This window comes from Eschrichtius robustus, chromosome 8 (assembly GCF_028021215.1).
Source record: "Eschrichtius robustus isolate mEscRob2 chromosome 8, mEscRob2.pri, whole genome shotgun sequence".
Classification (NCBI taxonomy): Eukaryota; Metazoa; Chordata; class Mammalia; order Artiodactyla; family Eschrichtiidae; genus Eschrichtius; species Eschrichtius robustus.
The window spans coordinates 74814841-74840523 of record NC_090831.1 but is presented as its reverse complement, the minus strand read 5'-3'; the positions used below and the strand labels follow the sequence as shown (position 1 = coordinate 74840523).

General features: G+C 37.8%; 1 protein-coding gene across 4 annotated transcripts in view; it reads left to right on the top strand.

Moving 5' to 3' along the window:
* The window catches only part of CDK14 (cyclin dependent kinase 14), a 567195-nt gene that overhangs the window by 324710 nt on the left and 216802 nt on the right, over nt 1-25683 (top strand). For all 4 annotated transcript variants that reach the window (XR_011074670.1, XM_068549142.1, XM_068549143.1 and 1 more), the window contains one exon: nt 12663-12783. Coding sequence is in view for 3 of the 4 variants with exons in the window: in XM_068549142.1 (XP_068405243.1) it covers nt 12663-12783 (121 nt within the window). In the remaining variant the exon portion in view is untranslated. The remainder of the gene's footprint in view (nt 1-12662; nt 12784-25683) is intronic.

The following is a 25683-nucleotide window of genomic DNA, read 5'->3' as shown; positions in this document are numbered from 1 at the left end:
AATTGGTCCTGTGCTTTGTAGGGTGAAGAATAGCTCTCACCACCTACCCTTTCTTCAGTCCTTTGGGCTCCTGAAAACCTCTGATCAAGAACTGGGAGAGGCATTGGTGCATTGTCTTTGTGTTCCTTGAGGCAGCAAACGTCTCCCTCAAATAAACTGCAGAGCCTCAGAAACCTATTAGCTCTGCCAAAACAGGCACCCAGTTTACATTAAACCCTTCGGTCTGTTTGAAGCATCCAGATGCAAGTTAATTTCACAGCCTGCCCCAGAACAGTGGGTAGGGACTTGCTTTACATTTATGTAACAGAAATTGCCATTATGTTGCTTTTCTTAGAATAAAGGAACAGTCAGCGGGGAAGGTAAATTCAGGTCTCTTCCTATCAGTAAAACTAAACAGCTGGAAGCTTTGAAATGAGTGTGTTTGTACTTCTGCTCATCAAGGTTTTTTTTAAGAAGCTCTCAGGTCTGGGCACACCTCTTTCTGTGCTTAAGTTAACTCTTTGAGAGGCAGCTAAGGTGCCATGCAGAGTAAGAGACACTTGCTATTGTTGTAGTTGGGATCTAAGCTGGTTTCACACATATAAGCACTTCAGTTCATAGGCAGGGATCCCAGTAAGTAGAAGCAAATTGATCTCCTGTCTGAATGTGCTTCAGACAGTCTTGTCTAAGTCCTACGTTTTACAAAAGACTCTGTTATATTGGGATGCAGAAGGGATGGGACGTGATGGTAAGAAATGGGACAATCATAAGAAATGATCATCGCTCATAGGGAGCTTATAATATAGATGGAGAGATAAACAGAGATAAACAGATGAATAAAACAGTTTTATGTACTTACTGCCAAACGAGTTGAATAGAGAATGAGATGTGATATAAATTTTGGAGGAGAGATTGATTAATTCTTGAGGTTTCATTCATCTAAATTTTTTTTTAAGATTTATTTTTTATTTTATTTATTTTTGGCTGCGTCGGGCCTTAGTTGCGGCACGCGGGATCTTCGTTGAGGCACACGGGATCTTTTTGTTGTGGTGTGCGGGCTCTTCCTTGTGGTGCGTGGGTTTCTCTCTAGTTGTGGTGTGCGGGTTTTCTCTTCTCTGGTTGTGGTGCGCAGGCTCCAGGGGGCATGGCCTCTGCACTTTGCAGCACGCAGGCTCTAATTGAGACGCACAAGCTCAGTAGTTGTGGCACACGGGCTTAGTTGCCCTGCGGCATGTGGGATCTTAATTCCCTGACCAGGGATTGAACCAGCGTTCCCTGCATTGTAAGGCAGATTCTTTACCACTGGACCACCAGGGAAATCCCCATCTAAATTTTAAATATCACATTAGATAAAGTTTGAGACATCATGGAGTTTGTTAGGAAAATAAGTTCATCACTTATATTAAGAACCAGTAACTTGTATATTAATAGCCTTATGGTATGATATTATATTTTTATTTAACATATTTATGAACATCATAAAGAGATTAAAGCATTATATATATATATATTGGGTTTACTTCTTACCAAAAAAAAAAAAAAAAAAAAGAATCATAGGGGACTTCCCTGGCGGTACAGTGGTTAAGACTCCATACTTCCACTGCAGGGGGCATGGGTTTGATCCCTGGTTGAAGAACTATGATCCCGCATGCTGTGGCCAAAAAAAAATCATGAGCTTTTAGGTAATTTAATCTTACTTGCATTAGGTTTTTAAAATTTTTAAACCCAGGAACAGACTTTTTCTATTGAAATCTGACACGAAGTCCCAAGCTATAACACAGGTAAAAGTAGAGGTGCTCTGGATGAGGTGGGTTTGGTTATTCACCCAGTTGGCCAGGATGACAAACACGTGCCACCTGCTATGGGAACACTGTCTCAGGGGTTCATGATAGGTGCTGTTCTCTCTCTCTATGTCAGTCCAACAATAGACTCACTGTGGGCTGACGCCCTGCCAGGAGCTGGAGCTACCAAGGTGAATGACGCATGGTCCTCTTTCAGGGAAACTGCAGTCTTGTGTGGGGCGGGGGGGCAGGGGGGCTGATAGGTAAATGAATGACTTGGGATGTCCATGCACGCTCAGGGCTGCTGTCATTCAGAGAACAGAGGAAGGCTCACTGCCTGGACCAGGGAGGGAGGGCAAGTCAGGGAAGCTTCTGGAGGACTTGGCCAGAGTATAGGTGTGAAGGGCATGTAGGAATCCATCAGCTGAGTAAGGCATTCCAAGGAATGAGACCATGTTGTGCAAAGAAACTGACATGAAATCAGATAATTACAGGTAATTTGATAAGCAGGTAACAGTTGCCTATGTTCTGTTCTATAACAGAACATAGAAGGGAAGGGGAAGAAAAAAGGCTGGAGTAATAATAGCAGAATTATTTCTCAGAGTTTGGACTTTCAGAATAAAGCCCAGAGGATCCATTAAGCTCTTTAGCAGAGGAGTGACCTGATCAGATGGTGTTTTAGTTAATGATAATAGCCAATATGTACTGTGTTATTATAGGCCAAATGCACTATTCATCACTTTCCATGCATTTCTCATTTAATCACACAAATGCCCTAGGAGTCAGGTGTGGTCATTGTATCAGGGATCCTAGAAGAAAACAAAGGGCAACTCGAACAGGGTGATTGAGGAGACTTGGATGAAGGGACTATTTATGAAACTGTGGGCAAGTTTAAAGATGTAAAACCCCTCCAGGCTAGCAGTAGTGGGGAGCCTTTACCATTCTGCTCTGCAGGATTACGAGAGAAATAGATTCTGGAACCCACTGAGCAAGAGTGGTAGCCTTCCGGGACTTCCCTGGCAGTCCAGTGGTTAAGACTCAGCGCTCCCACTGCAGGGGGCATGGGTTCCATCCCTGATCGGGGAACTAAGATCCCACCCACTTGCTGCACAGCATGGCCAAAGGAAAAAAAAAGAGTGGTAGCCTTCCAAGGGAGTACTTAGCCACAGCCATTTTCCTGTCCAGCTGGGAAGGAGCCAAGGGTAAAAAAAATACACCAACCTCACTTTTTTCCTTCCCTCTGATTTTTGGTCCTTGTGCCTCCCACTGGCCAAACTGCACTTGAGGCCAGGGGACCAACAACTCTGTAATTACAAGCTCATTGAGGTAGGCAGAGAACAGGAAGGAGGAAGAGTCAAGAATGCATCAGGAGAGGCAAATAGAGAATATCCAGCAAAGTTACCACATGCATTTCACACGTGAAACAACTAAAAGTCAGCTAGGTTAATCACTTGCCCCAAATCATGCAGCTTGTAAGTGGGGGTCCCACATGAGCGCACAGAGGAAGCTCTTGCACACTACAGGGAACTGTCTCTTCCTCAGACTATGGAAAAGGAATAGGAAGGGCAAACGTGGCAGCTGGGAAACCAGTGAGGAGCTCTTTCTAAGATTCAAGACCCAGAAGAATAAGTATGAAGGCCTAAAATGACAGTGCAGTGAGCACAAAAAGAAGGGAATGGATTTGAAACAGTAGAGGCAGAATGGATACAACTGTGGACCTCAACTTCCTTATAAGAAATGATAATATAGAAGACAGACTGTCTTAGATTCTTTCCAGGACAAAAGCTATATGACTCATCCCTGCAGTGATTGTGATATATGTTTATTTCATGGAATTAATGTATCTTTGAAAATATTCCCCAAATGCTCAATATACCTCCTTTTGGAGATTTAAAGTTTATTTATATATTAGTAATGCCCAACTCCAGTATCAGGACAACCAAGATTGTCACCAGATGTCATAAAACATGTTTTAAAATCATCCAAATAAAGTTTAAAAATCATCAAAATCATGTTCATGTCTTTTAGTAGACATTTTCTTCTCATTATAATGTCTAAGTCCTGTACTGAGTACAGTGTTGAGACCCCAAACTATAACTTGACCTCTGTTCAAATAGTATGAAAAGAGAAAAGAAAAAAACTAAAAGCATGGGAGAAAATAATTCACAAAAATTGGGCAACAACCATAAAATTTTTAAAATATCATAATGACTTAGCATGACCTAAACCTTTTTTTTTCCCTTGAATTGGCTCAATGATTCCCTCATTAATTTGAACTGATTTAGTTGGACATTTACCCTTATAAAAACATAAAAACCTCTTAGTTCAAGTTTGAGCATAGTTGCCTATTTTCATCTCATGGAATATTTAAAAAATTCACTTCAGTAAGGACACCTCAGAAGAGCTTTTTCTTTAGGTGTTACTATTGTACATATCCTTCAGATTAGCTTTAACCACACCCAAGTTTGAGGTTTCTGGAAAAAAACAATGAGCCTTTGGGGTCCTGTAAGATAAAGAGCATCCCACCCCCCCAAAAAAAATCGAATTTCTAACGGTTACTCTCCAAGTTACCGCAGCCTTCTGGCTAACTACTCCGTTTCTGGGGCTACTGCTTTCTGCCAACTTCCACTTTAAAACAGACAAACAATGTAGCTGATAAGAGCTGTTCTTATTTAAGCAACCAAACCCTAATTTGAAGGTTCCTGAGCATTTCTCTTATGGAACTTCTCTTTTCCTTGAGGGCTTTTTGTCTGATTGTTCTATGAGGCCCTCTTAGACAACATCAGTCATTTTCTCTTGAGTTTACTTATTCTTTTGGAACCTCCTTTCAGTAAAACCATTTGTGTTTTCTCCTCACTTCTCTTTCCTATGTCCCCTGCCTCCCTGTCCTCACCCCATCCCTCTCCCTCTCTCACAAGACTGACCTGTCACCGTTCTGGGCTTTGGACCCACTCAGTCTATGCCACTGCCCATCTGGAGCCCAGGAGCATGTTTGTTCCCAGATGCCCAGTCTTTCTGGGGAGGCGGTGACACTGCCTGCATTCACATCCGGGCATAGCCACTTATTACTGTAGACCAAAGGGTAAATTAGTTTCCTGTCTGTATAATTGGGATGCTAATAATTATATTACCTTCTAGGTTATTGCAATGATTAAATGACATCACACATTTAAAACCCTTAGAATACCCAACAGATTGTAACTGGTCAAGAATTTCTCATCAAGTTTGCCTCTGTATTATAATCACTAGCATATTATCCACGGATTCTCATATTTTTATATTACCTATGGTAAGACTAGGTAAGGGTATTGTCCCCCCTCCTTTTTACAAAATTTTAGGTGGTTTAGGAAGGAAATGGGAATGATTTTCTCATAAAGTCTCCAAGAGGAACACTCACTCTGATTTATTATTTTTCTTCAAAGCTAAAAAAATTAATGAGCATAGGTTGTTATTTCGAATGTTACGTATGTATGATAATTTCATCTTTATACATTGGCTTCTTTCATATTAAGCACAAAGCATACCTCTGGCATAAAATCGTAATTATTCTTACTTTGTTTGACCTAATTATAGTTACAGTTGTTCAATAAATAATCTCTCTTTAACATATACAAATGTATGCTCATAATATTTTTGGTATATAAATACATATTTATAAGCAAATGGCCTAAAAGTTCTGAGTATTATGTCTTGATTTAAAACTTAGATTCTTATGATGAATTTAGTATGTTTTACCTTTAATTTTTAAAAATTGGAAACATCATCATGGATATGGAAATTCATCAAAATTGCCGATTTAGTCAGGTTATGAAATTCATTTTCTATGTTGTGTTGTCATCTAGCATTGGAATAATAACTATGAGTTTCATTAACTGAGAAGCAGAAACTAGAAAATTAAATGTAAACCAGTGAACTGTGAAAATGATGATATATTCACGTATACGCTCTTGAAAATGATTTTGCATTTTTCTGCTAATGCAGATGTGATGTGATGGGATCAGTGAGGTGGAATTATTTACTAAAAAGGGCTTTTTAAGAACTTGAGCATATATGATCCTCATACATTTAATGAACAAGGTTCTTAGTAATATTTTCTTAGGGTCGCTGAGTTTTAGTACCTAGATGGACTTTAAAGTTTCCTTAGTCTGACCCATGGGTCAACAAACTTTTTCTTAAAGGCCAGATACTAAATTTTGTAGCTTTACATGTACTACTCAACTCTGCTGTTGAGTACAAGAGCAGCCATAGACAATACGTGAAAGAACAGACGTAGCTGTGTTCCAGCAAAATTCATTTACAAAGACAGGTAGCCAGCTCATAGGCCGTAGTTTGATGACTCTGATCTCAGCCCCCTTATTTTACACATAACATAAGGAAGAGAGCTTAAGTGACTTAATCAAGGAGACACAACTAACTCGTTAGTGTCAGAACGACTGTCAGGCATTTCGTTTTTTTCTTATCACAAGTCTTCCAATATGCAGACTACTGCTCTGGTAGCAAGAGCATGTTTCTTATGTGGTAGTCAGCCAAAGAACTCTGACTAATTGGTCTTACCACCACTCCTGTTAATTTCATGTAAAGCAGTATTTCCCAGAGGAATATATTGTTTTTATCTTCTATGCAAAATAGAAAATAAAGTCTTCCTATATAAAAAATTTAATTCTTTGAAAATTTCCTTTCTTGTTTAGAATGTCTTTATTAAAATATTATGATCATTTCTGTTATTTCAAATGAAAGATATGAAAAAAGTGCCCTTGAGGATAGACAGAAGTTAGGCATAATTTATTAACTTAAAAAATTCAAAGGTCAGAGCATATATATGCTTATATAAAAATATAAGATCAGAACAAAATAAAATATTGCCTTAACATGTTTTAATGTCTTCTGGACTTAATTTCATTTTAATTAGAGTTTGTTTTCAGAGATTACTCTTATTCAGTTGAAAGATTCTGACAAATGCCAGTCATAACATTTTAAAGGGATTTTGGTATCCTGTAAAGAGTAGCTTCTGTTAAAGTAGAAATCTGGACAGAAAAAAAAAAACAAAGATGTTTCATTTAAAGGAAAGGAAAGGAGATTATAATTGTCATCTCAAAACTTTTTTTCCACTTTAAGAAACACCATGTGATATTAAGTGTATAAAAAACATAGACCTTTCCCTAAAATGCTCACATTTCCTCCTTTCTATTATGGCAAATATGGGGCAAGAGGTTTGGAGGATGCTTATAGGGGCAGATTGGGCATTCAAGTCTTTTATTATTCACATTGAAGAGTGTTCCGATTAAACTTTAATTTTCAGTAAAATTAATCTCAGTAAATGTAGGTCATTTATTGTCTAGGATGTATTTCGAAATTGATAACTATTTGCTGTGGACAGACCTGAGGCTAGTGTAATACTCTAGCAAGAGATGATGAGGACCTAAGGAGAGGAAGAAAAGAGAGCAATTATAAAGTAAAATCCATTGAATTTTTTAATTTTTTTAAGTGAAAGTGAAACCGTGCAACTCAGATTGGGACTTGAACCCACGGGCTGGGACTCAAACCCAGCCAAAACCCAGATTGGGACTTGAACGCACGCTCTTTCAACTGAGATCACACACCTGGTCTCAGGACTTAATGAAGTTCAGGTTCTTGATCTCTCATCGCAGAGAGAAGTCAGTGAGAGACAAAGTTGATAGGTAGGAAGTAGATTTATTTAGAGAGAAACACACCCCACAGACAGAGTATGGTCCATCTCAGAAAGGGAGAGCAGCCCCAGGGTATGGGGTTGCCAGTTTTTATTGGGGTGGGTAATTTCATAGGCTAATGAGTGGGGGGAGTATTCCAGCTATTTTGGGGAAGGGGTGGGAATTTCCAGGAACTGGGCCACTACCCACTCTTTGACTTTTAGAGTCAGCCTTGGAACTGTCATGGCACCTGTGGGTGTGTCATTTAGCTTGCTGATGTGTTACAATCAGCATATACTGAGGCTCAAGGTCTAGTGGAAGTCGACTGTCTGCCATCTTGGACCTACTTGGTTCTAATCAGTTTATGTCGTGTCCTCGGGCTATGTCATCCTTTTAAAGGTTGTGCCCTGCCCCCTTCCCTCCTGTTTCAAAAGGAGCCTATAACGAAACAAGACTTCCGGCTTTGGTGAATGGATGGGTGGTGATGTTTAGTGGTGAGTTATAGAACACTGGAGGGGGGGTAGTAACGGTTGGAGAATTGGGGACAATAAAAATCTTAAAGATACATATGGAGGATCTAAGTTGACATTTTTTATTTAGAAATCTAAAGTTTTAGGGGAAGATTGATAGTAGAGATATATATTTGGGATCTTCAGCAGACAGATAGTAACTGAACACATGGGAGTAAATCAGATCCTCCAGGAAAACTTGTCAAGTGCAGAGGCAAAAGGTTAAAGCCAAAACTCTGGGCAACACCAGAAGAAAATGCTTTTTTGTTTTGTTTTGATTGATGGTTGTTTATTGATACACTGTAAGAGCAGCAATAATGAATTTTTAAAAATAGCTTTAGCGCATCATCAGATACTTAATGTATACCCTCTAGGAGGGAGAGGACACCATTAAAAATGTCTATTTAAAATAAATTCCAGGCCAGTTCTCAGGACTGCGGAATGGGAAAGAAATATAAAAGCCTTCCTCTGCCCTTACTCTGTGGACTAGCTCACGGAATAGAGAAGTCTTCCCCTTTTCAGCCTGACAGCCTAATGGTAAACTGTTACCCAAGTATGTCATGTCTGTGTGGAATCAAGTTGTGAAGAAAGGAGCCCCTTTCCTAGAAATATTGATTTTGTGATTAAGAGCAAGACACTCTTTCTGATCATTCAGTTTGGGGAATGAGGTAAGGTGAGAGAGACGTGTGGGAGTTGCTCTAATATAAAATACAAAACCACTGACAAGCACAGAACAGTGGCACATCCTCTGGAAAGACTGAAGTGGTGAGAGATGTTCCTTTATATTGTATTTTAGTTGGCTTTCGCAAGTCCATCTACCTTTTGCCATTATTCCACTTAATTCAAAAGAAACAAATCAGTGTTGCCAGTTCTTCCTCAATTCCTTAGTCAAAGCAAAGACATGGGAATTAGTATTCTTGAGCCCCAATGCTAGTTTTAGCAATTTTCTCCATGGAGTCAGAGGGATAACTCAAGTCTCCAACCAATGTTACTACCTGCAAAAAGGATGCATTAGAATTTGAAAGAATAATTAGATGTGCATAGAATAGAAATCTAATGAACATGAGTGTACAGCTAAAAGAACTTTTACTGTTTGGGGAACCTAAAACAGTTTACTGGTAAATTGCATTTGACCCTGGACTCACAGCATATTTCCTGTATTAACGATGCAATTGGCCATAGAGACTTGTGGTTGGGGTCCGGTTTAGTGCCTGTAGGACATCCTCAATCCCTATGTCTAGTGAGGAATTGGGTAGACCCAGATCTGAAGCCCACAGACAAGTATGAGCTGGAAATAAAATCTTAAGAGAAGTCACCTAGGGATGACAGTTAAAACACAGCATTAGCCACAGTTACCCACAGAGTGAATACATTTAGAAAGCAGTGGTTTAAATATATAACTCTAGACAAGTCCAGCAGTTATGGGGCAGATAGAGGAAGATTCCAGAAGCAGACCAAGTCACTCCTATTATCTCTAGCATAACTGAGAAGTCAAGGGAGTAAATTTAAAAGAATGGGAGTGGTCAACTGTATCCATTGCAGCTGAGAGAACTTTTAAGATAAGGTCTGAAGAATCTCCATTGGTTGGCGCCGAAGGGCTGGTCTTCTGAAGGCAAATGTTGGAAGAACTGTCACATGATTTACTTTGTGTCCCTGCCAGAGGGTAGAACCAGGCTCAGGGTGGCAGCAGAAGTTAGACCATCTTATAGAGATATGAAAAGGAATTCTTTCCTTGGGTAAGAGCTCACCTGTAAAGCTTCTTAACTCTTCTGGAAATCTAAGATTCTACTATGCTAGCTAGAATCAAGGTTGTCCAACTTTGAATAATTGGCAAGAGGGCTTGAATGATAGGATTTTTTACTCCGCTCTCAGGGTCTTTCCTTAGTTAGAAGTGGTAACATCTTCAAGTTGGATACTCTGAATCGTTAGGCAAGCCATTTTAGGTGCCCAAAGGAACATGCACCCTTTCATATGTACACACTCAGCCAAAGCAGCAGTGTATAAATAACCTATACTCATCTAGTTAGCATTTCAATTTGCTTTTTGACTCTTAATTCAAACTGAACATTAATATAAGAAGTTTTGATAATAACCCATGAACTTCATCCTTTTTAGAAGGTATTGTAGCTCTCTTCCTGTAGTGTTACCATAGCAACTGACAAGGAACAGAGAAAGAAAGCTTTCGCACATGCTGTGCTAATTAATCCTGTCCTACAGTTTTCCTTCAGCCAGAGGATGCAGTTTAATAAATTTTGCATAGTAAGCGTGTTTTGATGCATGAACTGTATAAATAAATAGCAATATCTTTACTAAATATATTTATTTAAAAATGCAGTTGTATATTTCTACTTCAGGGTGTACTTTTTTTTCTTTTGAGTCATTGTTTTAATAATGTGCTCCCTCCCTGAAAAGTTTTGGGATTTATTTATCTTTTTAACTGAACATAAATATTTTTAGGGTTAAAACCTTTTGTTTAACAATATACAGGACACTCTCCACAAGAATATGTTTTAATTGACTCTATTAAAGTGAGATGTGAAAGAGTTTTTCTCAAGTGACACAGAAGAATGTATCTTAAAGATATAATAACATGCTTCAATATGACACATTTACATGCAAACCACTTTAAGAAACTGTCTTAACACATTGAAGAGTTAGATATTGAAAACTCATTTTCAGTGTTGATTTGGGAAGTTGTGTGACCCATGTGAATGGAGTTTGGGCAGTCCTTGACTGAAACAAGAGATGGAGAAAAATAATGTAGATGAAGAGCTTTTTCTATTTGTATTTTTCATAAATATTTAATCAGTTTTACAAACTTATATTCAGAGTGGGCATAACTGACCTGAAGTCACATATCATTATTTAGATTTATACTATTTCTAGGTAATTTTGAGGTCTGGTTCTCCCTTTAAAACTGGAGGTATCACAATTTTCTATAACCAGTCTGGTCTTCTGAGCTGTCAAAGAAAATCTCAGATTCTTAAATTCTCCTATCCCTCTGGCCTAGCTTTCTGTCAACAGGGCCTTGGCAAAACCAAGGGAATCCAACCTGAATGTTTTTGGCATCCCATTTGCCTTGACAACAGCATATGGAACAAGTCAGAACCTACTTCAGGACTTGTGCTTATTAGCTCTTTAGTCTGTATAGAAACATGCTCATTTGAGGAACTAAACTTTTTGATGGGATCACTAAACTCTGGAAACACTTTACCACCCTGACTGTTTTATCTGTTGTTCAGTTTTGCCTTATTTGAGGTAGGATAAAACCTTGCAGAGAAAAGGAGTAGAGGTTATTATGGAAATCTGTTATCAGAAATAATTATTCTATTCATGTGCAGAAAAGTTAGGGACAATACATGTGTAGGTATGTTTGTGTGTGAATAATCTGTACATTTTAATATAGAATACTTATAAACATTAGTCAATTTATAATATGCCATTGTGTTGTTATAAAAACTGCATGGTAGGAAAAATTGAGTTATTGTAACCATAGTTGAACTAATTAGAAATTCATCTTCTCACCAGGTGCTCTATTAATTTTAACATTTACATATAATACAGTAAAGGGAATACCAAGTGTTTAATAAAATGAGAAAAGTTATGTTCCTAAGTACTACATACAAATTTAAATAATCAAAACATTAAAATAAATATGGTAGGTTCACTGTAAAAATGTTTATTCGCTTTGAGCATTACAGTGATAAATAATACTTTACACTTCTCCTTAATGGACATACCCAGATAGAAAGCTATCGCACAGATTTTTTTCTCTTAAAAAAATAACATCTATAGGTTTTGTGTTTTTTGAAGGAATATATGTATTCATTGTAGAAAACTTGGAAAAAACTCAGAAAAACTTATTAAATTAAAAAACCAGATAATCTTGTATTCCAGAACTAACCACTAAGGTTATTCAAATATATTTTCCACCAGTCTTTTTTCAGTGCATAAATATTTATGGTTGTGAGGTCAAACTGCGTGTAATTTATCACTTAACATTTTATTGTGACCACTTTCCCAATTTTTAAACATTCTTAGAAAACAATTTAATTTATTATATGGTATATCATCATTTCCACATACCAGATTTATTTAACTATTCCTTTATAATTATTTATTTATGTGGTTTTCAAATGAACCTCCTGAATAAGCATTTCTTAGTGAGTGTTTGACAGAACCCTGAAACCAAAAGAAGTTTTGGAAAAACCCTTTGAGAAAAGAGTCATATTTTCATCTTTCAGATTCACCGTACACATTAGAAAAATTAAGGGCAGTGAGAAGTCCCACAGTATGGAAACCTGTTTTACTTGCTAAACCATCTTTTCTCAAAGGTATTTGACCTTGGGACTTTTCCTTATCACACTTATTTGTAACTCTCAGAACTAAAGTACCATGAGACATTCTTTGGAAAGTCCAGGAAATTTCTAAGCTTCTGCATAGTATCAAATAGTTTATGAATCGTTTGTTTACTCTCCTGGGATATTTTTTTTTAGATTCTTGGTGCTATATTAGGAAATATAAATGATATATTGGTTATTAACATGTATTTGAAACAGGTAGACCACAATATGCTTTCCCCAACCTTTCTAGTAACCTTGACATTGCATTTGTGATTCTGTATTATAATATCACATTTGACCTTTTAAAACTGTGAACGTTCAAATTTAAATTCCTTTGTTTTATTAATGCCTATTAAACTTCTTTATGTTTCATGTAACCCACAGGTCTTGCAAGAGCAAAATCCGTCCCTAGCCACACATACTCCAATGAAGTGGTTACCTTGTGGTACAGACCTCCAGATGTCCTCCTGGGCTCGACAGAATATTCCACCTGCCTTGACATGTGGTGAGAAATGGAAGCTTTACTCTAGCTAATTTATCTGTAGTGCTTGGTCTGGGTCAAGCCTAGACAAACATCCTAACAGTCTGAATGAAGATTAATGGTGCTGGAGTGTTGGCCTGTGTGTGGCAATACCACTGGAGTTTTTGAAAACATAATTGGGAATGTTCCCTAATCAGGGACTCCCTTACAGATGGTGTCTGGTAATGGTTCTTGATGGACAGGGGCAGAGACATTTTTCTAACTGTCAGTTTGGTGATTTTTCTCCCTAAGGGTCTTAATTTGTAGATTTATTTTATAACAAGGAAGTATATATCTCCAAACAGCAGTATGGGTTGGAAGTTGTAGGAGCATGTTTAAATTCACAACAGAAATCCGATAAGTGGTCTGAAAATTTTGCTGTGACTGTAATGTACTAAATTTGGTACAGTATACCCCTGAAAACTGTTGGTACCAATTATCCAAAATGAAATAAAATGATTACTTTTTAAAAATATCAGAGTAAGTTTAATTTCAATAGAGTCACAGTTTTGCACAGTGGTTTAGCAAAACTTAAAAATCTATTATAGGAGGCCCAAAGACTGGCAAGGTTTAATGTGTAATTATTATTAATGATAAACTGTGATGAGTTTCTAGTCTAGTGTGATCTAAATCAAATAAGGGAATAACCTTCTTTTTAGCAATCAGGAAAGGCTTAATAGTGAATGTTGAAAATGTCATTTATTAATAGAAAAATCCCTTTTCTAGACTCATAATTGTGTTCAGAGTAAAACAGTTCACATAGCACATGGCTATTTGATAGCATGAATCATCTTCCGTGAATGATGATGCCCTACATACAGAATTCAGCTACGTGTTCGCATAATGTTTATGACCTCAATAAAGCTTCAGCATGTGTCATTTATCTTCTTGCCCTGTACTTACTTCACTGCTCTACCCTAAATAATCTTGAACTTTTAGTAAATTAGGCTGTGATGAGGCTTGGCTTCTTCCTGATATTTTTTATCCAAACTTTCTTTCTTCCTTCCTTCCTTCCTCCCTCCCTCCCTTCCTTCCTTCCTTTGTTTTCGTCTGCGTTGGGTCTTCGTTGTTGCTGCACGCGGGCTTTCTCTAGTTGCAGCGAGCGGGGGCTACTCTTCATTGTGGTGCGCAGGCTTCTCATTGCGGTGGCTTCTCTTGTTGCGGAGCACAGGCTCTAGGCGTGCAGGCTTCAGTAGCTGTGGCACGTGGGCTCAGTAGTTGTGACTCACGGGCTCTGGAGCGCAGGCTCAGTAGTTGTGGTGCACGGGCTTAGTTGCTCCGTGGCATGTGAGATCTTCCCAGACCAGGGCTTGAACCCATGTCGCCTGCATTGGCAGGCGGATTCTTAACCACTGTGCCATCAGGGAAGCCCTGATCCAAACATTTTATGGAGAGAAAACAGTCAAGTTCCTTGTGATGTAAGGTACAGCGTAGATTTACTTAATTTAGATTCCAACAACCCCTTAGGAATGGGATTTGGGCATCTGTAAAGCCACTGAAAATATATGCAACATTTTGTGTACACGTGGATATATTTGTTTTTATGGGGTGCAGATCTGTATGAGTTATAGAGTGTTTTTCTCTATTTTTTGAGAATGGAAATTCTAGATTGTTTTTCAGTGAGGTCAGTTAAGGACTCTGCTAATAGAACATAGTTTGGAAATATTTGTGGCTTGGAGCCAGTTTTGTCTTAGTTGCTTGGCAGGGCAGTTAAGACTCTACCCTCAGAATGAGGAGAAGCTGTTTTTTATACACTAGTGGCTAATTTTTCCCAAACCTTTGAAAGTGCTCTTTAAAGTACAGAGGACCACATGGATTGGGACTTGCTAATATGTCTGTTTGTGATATATAGTGTTTGACTTCCAGTCTGTGCCTCTCCACTCCCCCTGCTCCCCAGCCTTTCTGTGACATGTATGTGCCTGTTTGTGTCCATTCTCTTACGGAAGAAGGCTTGGTTGCTTTCTGCCAATTTGCTTTAAGCAGAGACATAATGAAGCATAAGAAGAAGATGGTTATTTAAGTGGAAGGGAGGAAAACTGATACAAAATAATAGACCCCAAATGCCCTTTTGTCTGCGTGCCAAGATTATTCATTGCCAAAAGCAAATAGTAAATGTGTTATGTTGGAGCAGTTTCCCATGCTTATTGGCTCTTCATTTCTAAGCCCTAAAATCTGAGTTATGTCTATGCTATGCCTGTCACTCTGAATCTGATTTCATTCCAAGCCATTTTCTAAAAGCCATTTTATTTTCCTGTAAGTCAGGTAAAATGTATGTATTTTTCCAGTTAGAGAAAAGCTCACAGGACAATGATTTTTGCATAATTAGTGACCTTGATGCTGGGTGTTCAAAGATCTAGAAATGGGACTATAATTGAGTCATGGCTCAGCTGCACCAAAGAGAAGTGCAAATATTAAACCATAGACAATAGCAGGGAGGCAGGTGGCAGTGGTTTCAGGCTATTTTTACAGTTAATTTACCATCCTGGGGCAGTAGGGTAGTAACTAAAAACTAATGATCCCTACACAGTGTTACAATTTCCAGTTTTCTGTTTAAATAGCTTCGGGCAATAAAAATATTAATGAAGACAACTTATTCATTAACATTGGCAGCAAGCGATGGAAGTCAGAGCTCTCCCTGTTATGATTTACTGCTCTAGGTCTCCAGCACGGTGGTGATGTATGAATATAGTGTGCGATTTGAGAACTCATCAAGGAAGATAGTTTTTGACACCTTTGTCTGCCTCCGTGAAGGAGGGTTTAAGCAGAGGAATCAAATTGGACTTTGTCTCGTGTATAGCTTCCCTTAATTCTTGGATTTTATAACTCTTTGAAAGTCAAGGCATAGGAAATCATCTTTAAGCTTCTAAACCAAAAAGGCTTACCAAGTACTGAAAACCACATTAAGAGAAGTGCAAATGTGAAAAGGAGCTTATCTGTGTAGTTCCTCCCTTGTCAAGGAGTTCTGCTCTAGCTGTCGAGGTCATTGCTCTTAATAAGCCTTATATTCCTTTATAGAAGCTCATAAATATGTTTAGAATGGCATTTGTTTTCTAAAGCAGAAGGTCACTTGGGATTATTTTAAGGGATTAATTTTTAGCATAGTGACTAAGTTATCTGTAGCTAATAAATATCTCATCATCACGGTGCTTTTGGGGGGGCACAATAAATAGTGATACCACCTTGTGTCAATTCCAGCGCTCCCCAACATGGTGTGCAAAGAATGATAGCATGTCAGTCTCTCCCTTTCATCATCTTTTTCAAAGCTAATTAACATATTAACTATGCTTGTCAAAATGTGGGGCAAATCATTTATAAATAAGCCTGTCAAATGTAATGAGATTGCATATTAAATCACCCTTTTCTCTATAGCATCTCTGATTTAGGATTAAAATTAATTTATTTAACATTGTAGCAGCTGGGTGGTTAGAAAAAAATTTCCGTACCGATCTTGATATATAGAAAAACGTCTGCATCAAAATTGATTTTGCATATATCAGAAAAGAAATTGCCTATTTATTGAGTATTATAAGGCCAGTTAGCATTGCATTTTATTAAATAAGCCTAATCACCATACATACTGGCAATATAGAGTTCTGCCATCATCCTTAATGATCTCTCCTGAACCAAGGAAATTTATGTAATAAAATAAAGTTTCCTAAGGACTCAGGTTTGTTTACCAGTGTTTTAAGAGAATCATAAATTGTCTTAAGCAATAGTAATAACAATGGTAACAATAATAGATACTTCTACTGAACACAAACCGAATTCTAAGTCCTCGTACGCATTTTAATTACTTACCTACTGTTCTGTGATACAGTGAAAGAAAACAAAACCCAGGGAGACTAAGTAAGAGAGTAAGGGTCATAGTTAGTAAACAGAGCTGACATTCAAACTCAGAGCTAACCCACTCCAAAGCCCTTTCTCCTTATAACATATTACATAATCTCTTAAGATGATTTATAAGCAATTGTTTTTTATTTTACTAGTAAAGTGATTCCAAAACACAAATAAGTAAAATACCTCTTTGAGAATTTAGGCTATGATCTGAGTCATGTTGGATCCTTTCCATATTTCAAACAAAGTAGGTGGCTTTCCCTCTCACACAACAGCCTTGCAGACTGCTTTCTCTCCTCACATCAATAGTCTATATTATATAATTTTATTCAGGGTGGAGTTTTTTTGAAATAAACTTAAGACATGAATCATTGGATTGAATACATTTTCGTGAGACCAATATCTATACTGGCAAGTATTTTCACAACTTCTAACCATTACTCATTTACCGCTTCTGCTAAAACGAATGTGTCCATTTAAAAAAGAATGCTAGTAAAAAAATGAGAATTTGAGTTCATGGGCTACATAAAATCATCTGTCAACATTATTTACACATTTTCTAATTAATCAGGTCATGAGACCAAGGAGGCTTCAAATTAGTCACTCTCAAAAGTAACAACTCTTTAAGAGCTCTTGAGAGCTGTTCAAATAATACATGGTCCAAATGACTTGCCAGTGTAGCCACTGACAATGCAATGGAACATGACAAAAGAACAGGGATAGTCAGAAGGGTGTCTGGGGGACAAAAGCTGAGCTCCTGGTGGCAGCAGTACTTTCTGAGCCACTCCCACTACTGAAGTCCCTTAAAATTGCGATGACCATAGAGTATATTGTCCATACCAGGACACTTTTTAGAGTTAATAGTAATTCTGCTAGGACAATAGGTGTAAAACAGGGATGCAACTGTGGCATGTGGTCATCTTACTCATAAAGCACTGGAGCAGTAATTTGCTAAATACTAGTAGTCAGAAGAGACAATGCATTTGAGTGCTTAATTCACACTGAAGGGGTACTGGCTATTCCTTGTGGAAAACTGCTGTTACATTGCTTTATAACAAATTGTCTCCAAAAGTGCAGTTCTCTAATATTAGATTATTATGACATTATGGAGTGGCTGCCACAGTGCTGCATTTAGTGATGGCTTTGGAATGCTTAAGGGAACCTGTCCTCTTATCCTATCAGAAGCTTAGCGTGGTTATGGTTATTACATCCCATGTTGTTTATCAGTGTGTGTTTGTGAGAGAGAGTGTATGTGTGTTTTCAATGGATATGTTTGGTCACTTGTTAATGACGGGTTGGCTGAATCATAACATATAAAATGAGACATTGTATATGTAGTTTTCACTACTAAATATTTTTAAAACAAATAAAAATTCCCCCACTTGTATCAAAGTTGGCAAAGTAATTGGTTACCCACAACTGGTTTTTGGATAATTTTTAAATAGCCAATCACAATGACTAAGTTTCATGATACTAAGATAGCCCTTGGTATACTTAGCTGCCTCACTGGTTCATAGCTGCAAGAGGTGGATAACTGCGGAAATTCTTTAAGAAATATATGACTCCATAAATGTTGAAAATAGTGTTCTTATCAGCTTTTGGAACATCAACCAGCCAAGCTAAATATTTTGTATTTCTATTAAAGTATACAATCCAAGGGTGCTATAGAATATATCAAAGAAATAGAAGCTGTTGTATTTGGTTTTAGGGAGATTCACATACTGTCTATGTCTAGAGAATTAGAGAGAAATTTTGGCCCAGGATGTTCTCATCTTACGTGTGTGTGTGCGCGTGCACATGCGTTTAATTCGGAAATATATGTTAGTACTCAAAGCTTGGAGAGCATTGGATGTTCACTAGTGCCTTTTATGTTTTACAAGTTGTGTATTTTTTCATGTAGCTATTGATTCTCTGATCATGGTAACTAACAGTGGTTTGCTGTATAAAGGAGGCCATGTTATGGTAGAAAATACGTTGAATGCCTAAATTAGGCTCTGCCACTCCTTACCTGTGTGAATTTAGTTGACCAAATCGCTTAACTATCCTTATCTTCAGTTTCCAAATCAGAAAATTTTGATAATTAAACCTATTTCAGTATAACTAGTTACTAATAGCTGCCACAATAGTAACAATAACAAAAGTAGTAATCTCCTGCCTCACTCATACTCATCCTCTAATCCTATTTCTCAGAAGTAACTACTACTTTCAACTCTTTTAGGATCTACCTCCACATGTCTTAAGTAATTTTTTATATTGCTATCTCTAAGTTACTATTTTAGACATTGCTACTAAGTAGGTGTATAGTAGACAAAGATTTAACTTTCTTCCATCAACCTTCCCCCAACTCCACCTTCATCTCATTCTCCCAATATAGAATCTATATCACATTTTGAAATATTAATATGTAAATATTAATATTATTCATGGTGAAGTCAAGTAGTGTTCATGATTATGTGTCCTTTCTTGTATAACCTTTGGTTTTTCCTGGACTTTATGATTGTCTCTGCTTTTTATTAGTTTAGTTGTCTTTGTCCTTACTGTTATTTATAGTCATAAAAGATGTCAATTATATATGGAAAATATTTTCCAAATGCTCAAACACATCAGCAAATCTGTCAATTCCATTTAATTTTCTTGACATCTCCCTCCCTCAACCTTTTCCTTCAAACTTTCCTCTCTCGGCTCTCTGATTTCTTGCCTTAGCACAGCTGAACATCTGTCATCTTAGGACTTCCGTTTCCCCCTCTCCTGTTGTTGTAGGTCCTAAGCTAGTTGTTCTCTGTTTCCCTTCACATCTGTTCTCTACCCTCTTCTTCCCTGCCCTATGTCCTGGATGGCTGACCCCTAGGGAATACGTCCTCCAAGCTGCCTTGGCTAATGGTTCCCAATCGAGTTCAGGCAGTGGAAAAGTATGAGGATTGAATATTCATCCCTACTTCTTCCCTGCTTTAACCCTTATTTCTCGGAATGGCTAACTACAACTTCTGTGCAGAAGCACTTTTTCATGGCTCTAGCTGTCAATAGATTTCCATAACATTTGGCCCTTATGATCCTAGGGGCAATAATGGCTTTTAGTTTTTTTGTTTTTTTGTTTTTGGCTGTGCCACATGGCTTATGGGATCTTAGTTCCCTGACCAGGGATTGAACCTGGGCCCTCGGCAGTGAGAGTGCGGAGTCCTATCCACTGGACCTCCAGGGAATTCCCGGCTTTTAGTTCTAAGGCAAGTAATGGCTTCCTGCTGTTGCTAGCCTCTTAGTGTTTCAATATGTGTTATTAGTTCTGTTACTCCTCTGTAAGTAGTAAATTCATCAGAGTCTGTTCTGGGTTGGATTCATTTTCCTTCTTACCTTTACTGATTATAGATTCCTTGTCTTCCTCCTTTAGTTTGCTAAGAAAGAATGCATTAGAAATATAAGTTTCAAATTCTTAGTTTTCTCAAAATGTCTTTATTCTGCTCCCACACATGATTGATATACTTTGGTTGAGTATATAATGAGGCTTTTTTTCCCCTCAGAATTTTGAATGTATTGCTTACTTTCTTTAGAGCTTCTAGTATTGCTACTGAAAAGTCTGATTGCATTCAGATTTGCAATCATTTGTGTGCCTCATCATACTTTCTCCCTGGAAAGTATTAGGTTCTTACATCTATCCCTGGTGTTCTGAAATTGCTTGATAATGAGCTTTGATTGTATCTTTTTCTGTTGGTGCCAGTTAGATACACAGACCAATTAAACACATTTTTTACTTAATTTCCCTTTTTTCAGCTCTGTGCCTCACTCTGCTCTCACCTTTTATCCTCAGTTTGAGGACTTTTGGGTTTCATTTCTCCAGAGGATAAACACTCAGTGTCCTGCTGGTGGGTTGGGGTGAGAGATAGTCAGAGAAGGCCTATGGGTCAATTGCTTTGTACAAACTTTCAATCCTCCACCCTGTTTCCAGTTGTCAGACTCGCCTTTACACTTTCTAGAACTTATGTATCCAAGTCACGTGCCTTTTCTAAGTTGTTGTGGATGAATACTCTGTCTATAACTTGAGAAGTTGTAGCTGCCTATGGTCTGCCTAGATTGCCACACCTTCATCCACAACTTACGAAAAAAATTCTCTCTCATCTTCTTGTGTGTCCTCATCTATCTATTTTATCCTTGTTTAAAATGTGATTCCTTAACTGACACTTCAGTCACTTTTGGGAGGGAGGGGAAGTTTGTGTACATTTTACCGAATGTCCTACTCTTGTTGATAATTTAATCTTCCTGGCTTTACTTATGGACAATTGACTGCTAAGGTCCTTGTCCCAGAGAAAATTGTGACTTTGCTTGGCCACATATTTGATTTTGCAAGTCCTGATGGGTGGGAGCCAATCAAACAGCATGGTGCAGGCAGGAGCATCTTGACTGCCAGCTTCTTAGTGTGGTTGTGGAAATTTATAATCCTTACCATTTAACTGTTAATGCAGTAATGACAACTTTATTTATGAAAACAAATGTGAAAAGAAAGCCAAGCACTTTCTGATAAGCTAGTGATGGAAAGGAATAGAATGTGAAATGATAGTTTTTTAAAAGATAAAAATTTTACATGAATTAAAAGAAGTGATTGCAGAAGGTAGTTCTCTGATCAATGGCAATGTGTGAATCCAACGTGAGCTTACTATTAAAACAAGCAAAAGCAATCAGTGAAACTCTTTCAACAAATGTTCCAGTCAATATGAAGTTTCTAATCCAATGAAGGTGAAAAAGTAGATTGTTATCTTACGTGCACAGGGAAGATATGATTGAATGGCAATGTGATTGGAGAGAAGCTAGGGGCTTATATAAACATCATTGTTGGTAAAGGGATTTGGGTGTCTACTTCATACTGTTCATTGAAGGACGAAAGTGGGGACCTCTGTGCTATTGTGACGTTTGTGATTTAATTCCTCAGGACACTGCATTATCTAGCATGTACTTTAATTAGGAATCACATTTTCATTTACTGGTATTCTGCTCTATGAATTAATGTAACTTAAATATACTAGTAGCTTTCTTGATTTTAGACTCTATATTATGTAATCAATAAACTTAGATATTTGGGGGCTTTTTTTTCCAGTTTTGCTCTTCAAATGTAATGTCCTTAGATTCCTATTGGTAAAGATGTCATTGGGCAAAAAAAGAAATAGTACCATAATTGAAAAAGAAAGTCAAACTTAACCAAACTAGCCTATCAGTGGCCAAGAAACAGCCTGCTTTAAATTCCATTAAAATATAAAACAAAACTTAATTATAGTCTGTGACAGGCATTTAGTAATTACTAAGGACAGAATCTGAGTAGCTTCCTGTTTTCCTGTACACGTGTGGATTGTTCCTCTTTGGTATGGCATTTTATATTTCTCTGTATTTCCATGTGAGACAGTAGATTCTAAGAATGAGATGTTCACATAATTGCATTTTCTGTAGAACTTGGCAAGGCATTTCTATTCTTTCTCATTGGTAATTCAGTGGTTCTTCCTTGACAGCTAGCTTTCACCATGTTTGCTTCTGAAGACAGAATATATTCATAGCCTAATGTAGACTCAACAAATTGAAAAACTTTATTATATCAACTATAAAAATTTTCATCTGTTTGTCATTTTTAATCCTAACATGTTTAATTTAGAAACTGTTTCAGAATTTTAGCAACCCAGTGAAATCAATTCATACTTTTGTTTTATTAGGTTTTATGGCCATTTTATACCCCTGCCTCCCAAATCTGAAGATTCTTGGTTATGCTGTTCACACTAGCTGGTTGGTGGTGGCACAGAGGGAAGAAGAACCTCTAGAGTCTCAGGGCCAGCCCCCTTCCCACTAAGATCTCCCTTACACAACATGATTATGTTCGGTCATTCATTCATTCATTTAACAAAACCTTACAGAATGTCCAGAGGTTCAAGAGTGAAAAAGACCTGGTCCCTGTCCTTCAGCAGCACCCACTGGTGTTACAGCATCACACAACTCCAGGGGGCGTCATTCACATTGTAGTCTGTATGCAATGTCTAATCTATACAGCCACATTCCAGGGCAAGTCCTTGAGTATATTCCAAGAAGCCCACAGACTTCACCAAAAAATGGACAATGAGGATTTATGGTGGGAAAGTTTTTGCCTTCAGGTCTTCCATGTGTTATCTAAGAGGGCTGTCACAGCAGATGGTTGTCCAACATTTCACTGTCAAATATCATCCATCTAGTCGTATACCTTAGTGATGCTCATTCCAACGTTCTTAACCACAGACCATCTAAGTACAGCTATGCCATTTGGTGACTGGGACTAAATATATCAACTTACCACTCTGTAAACTGAAGTTCAGAATTCTCCTTTCAGGGGAGTAATTTACATGATTTCAGCAGTGATTTGTCTGTGTGATATGCTAGATATGTTTCTCTAAAAAGATTGCTTGAATGTGTCATTTGCTTTGATCTTTAAGATAATTACCCATGAACAATTTTTTCCTAATTCCCCACATTATTGCAGGACGATTAATACATTTGCAGGGAGGAATCTTATAATATGACTTCCTTGTTCTGCATCAGCTGTCATATAAACAGAAATTAAAGATGTGCAAAGCTTGTTAATTTGTTTTATCTTGTCCTGCCTGATCTACAGTTATTCCTTGGAGAAGTGCTTTCTGTGGTAGCATTTTAAATGACTAATCGAATGGAACCTCTCTCTTCCTTCATTGTTCCATACTACAAGAAATAATATTTCTCGGCTATTCAATGCAATATGTTGAGTTTTATATTTTTTTCCTTATTGTAGTCCTCAGTAAGGGCCTTTCCTATTTAAATTTTTGTATCAATTGTTAATGGTTTCTGGATGTTCCTAGTCTGAATATTCCCAGTTATCTATATAATATGTGGCTGTTACTTTTTTAAATTTATTTATTTTTTGGCTGCGTTTGGTCTTCGTTGCTGTGCACGAGCTTTCTCTAGTTACGGCAAGCGGGGGCTACTCTTCGTTGCGGTGTGTGGGCTTCTCATTGCGGTGGCTTCTCTTGTTGAGGAGCACGGGCTCTAGAGCGTACGGGCTTCAGTAGTTGCAGTGCATGGGCTCAGTAGTTGTGGTTTGCAGGCTCAGTAGTTGTGGTGCACGGGCTTAGTTGCTCCGCGGCATGTGGGATCTTCCTGGACCAGGGATCGAACCTGTGTCCCCTGCATTGGCAGGCGGATTCTTAACCACTGCGCCACCAGGGAAGTCCTGTGTGGCTGTTATTTTAAGACTTTATCTCTGGGGTTTTCATTATCTATGGAAGTCTGTTTTCAATTTTCAAGCATCTTTAAACACCCATCCTTCTTTCAGCACACTATCAATGGTGATAGGCTTCAGTCTTTAGGGATAGTTTTATTGGTTTTTTTCTGCCCAAACCTTAATTTTATAGACTTTCTTTTGATATTATCTTTATCCTTGTTAGCATTCGTGTCACCAGGAATGAGAACGAATTCGCCATCTGTTTCTTCTTTTTTAATCTGACCAGACTGACCAAATAAAGACCCGTCGTTCTAACTGGGGAGGCGGCATGGCATAACGAAGGCTCACTGGCCCCGGATTCTGAGTCACAGCTTCAGGTTCTGGGGCTGACATTTAAACATGTAATACGGTTTCTTTACACATAAAAATCAAGGCATTGTCTTAGGCACTCTCTGAAGTCCCTCTATCTCTAAATTTTAACAATCGAGTAAATTGTACTGCTGAACCAGAGGTTTCCATGGAGACCATTGGAATTCCTTCAGAGTGACATAAATGAACTTAAGGTTTAGATATTTTGGTGTAATGACTGAACTGAATTTTTCTAGTGTTTAATTTTGTATGATGATATTAGTTCTAAATCAGATTCCTTTCTCTACTTCAGTTTCTTGTGTACACTCCTCAGACTAGTTTGTATAATTCATTCATTCATTCATTCATTCTTTTATTTGAAAGATATTTATTGAACACCTATTTTGTACCAGGTACCAGGTTAGGTCCTGGGGCTTATAAAGATGAGAAAGATCCTTCCATGCCTTCAAGTTCAGAAGGAAAAACAGTGTAATAAGCTGTAACACAGATATACAGTCAGTACAGTGGTGGCTCAGAGGGGAAGGTGATAAATTTATCCTTGGTGGATAGTTGAGGATAGGTTGGGGGGATGGTCAGGAAAGTTGTCACCAAGTGGTAATTAGTTGGCCCGACTCGTCAGAGCCATCTTTCAAAGTTAACAAAGCTAGAGTTGAGGACACATTGGCCAGGCCATGGACAAAAGTACCCCACCAAGGGGTGAAACAGCTGATATTTGTGCGTAGGGAAGAGGGACAGAGTTTAAGAACAGATAGAGAAAAAGGAAAAAATGGAGAGGGGGGGAAAGTGGTTGGAAGCCAGAATGGAGAAATATTTAGGAATAGTTAGGATGTGACAACTTGATTGAATGAGAGTGATGGGGAAGGGCAAGGGTTTCAGATGATTCCTGGATTTCTGGCTCAGGTAACTGCACCAGAAAGCAAAAATACAGCTTTGCAATGTGATTTAAAAAAAAAAAAATATATATATATATATATACACATACATACACATGCATACACACACACACACACACATATATACATATTTTAAGCATACATTTTTTATATTGTATACAATATATATTATATATTTATGCATAAATATATATAAAGTATATATGTACACACATGCATATACACTAAAATATATATGTACCAAAATATATGTATACTGAAATATATACACTAAAATATATCAACATAGATGTCTGCATATTAAAATGTATGAGCAAGAGTTATCATTGTAACTTAATGAGCATTGTTGCCAGTTGGTACTTTAAGGTGGTTAGGCTTCTAGATCTTTCAGGTCAGTCTTATTTCAGATGTGGATGCTGGTAAGGGGCTCCCTCTCACTGCCTGGTCCCTCCTCTCCAGTCAGCAGCGGGCTACCCTGAGCCTTGGCTTTATTGAACTACCTTAGCTTCCTGTACTTCATTCTTTGCTTTTGTTTAGTTTTTGTTCTGACATGCCTCATTTGTAAGTACAGTTCTTAGAGATATAATTTTGTTT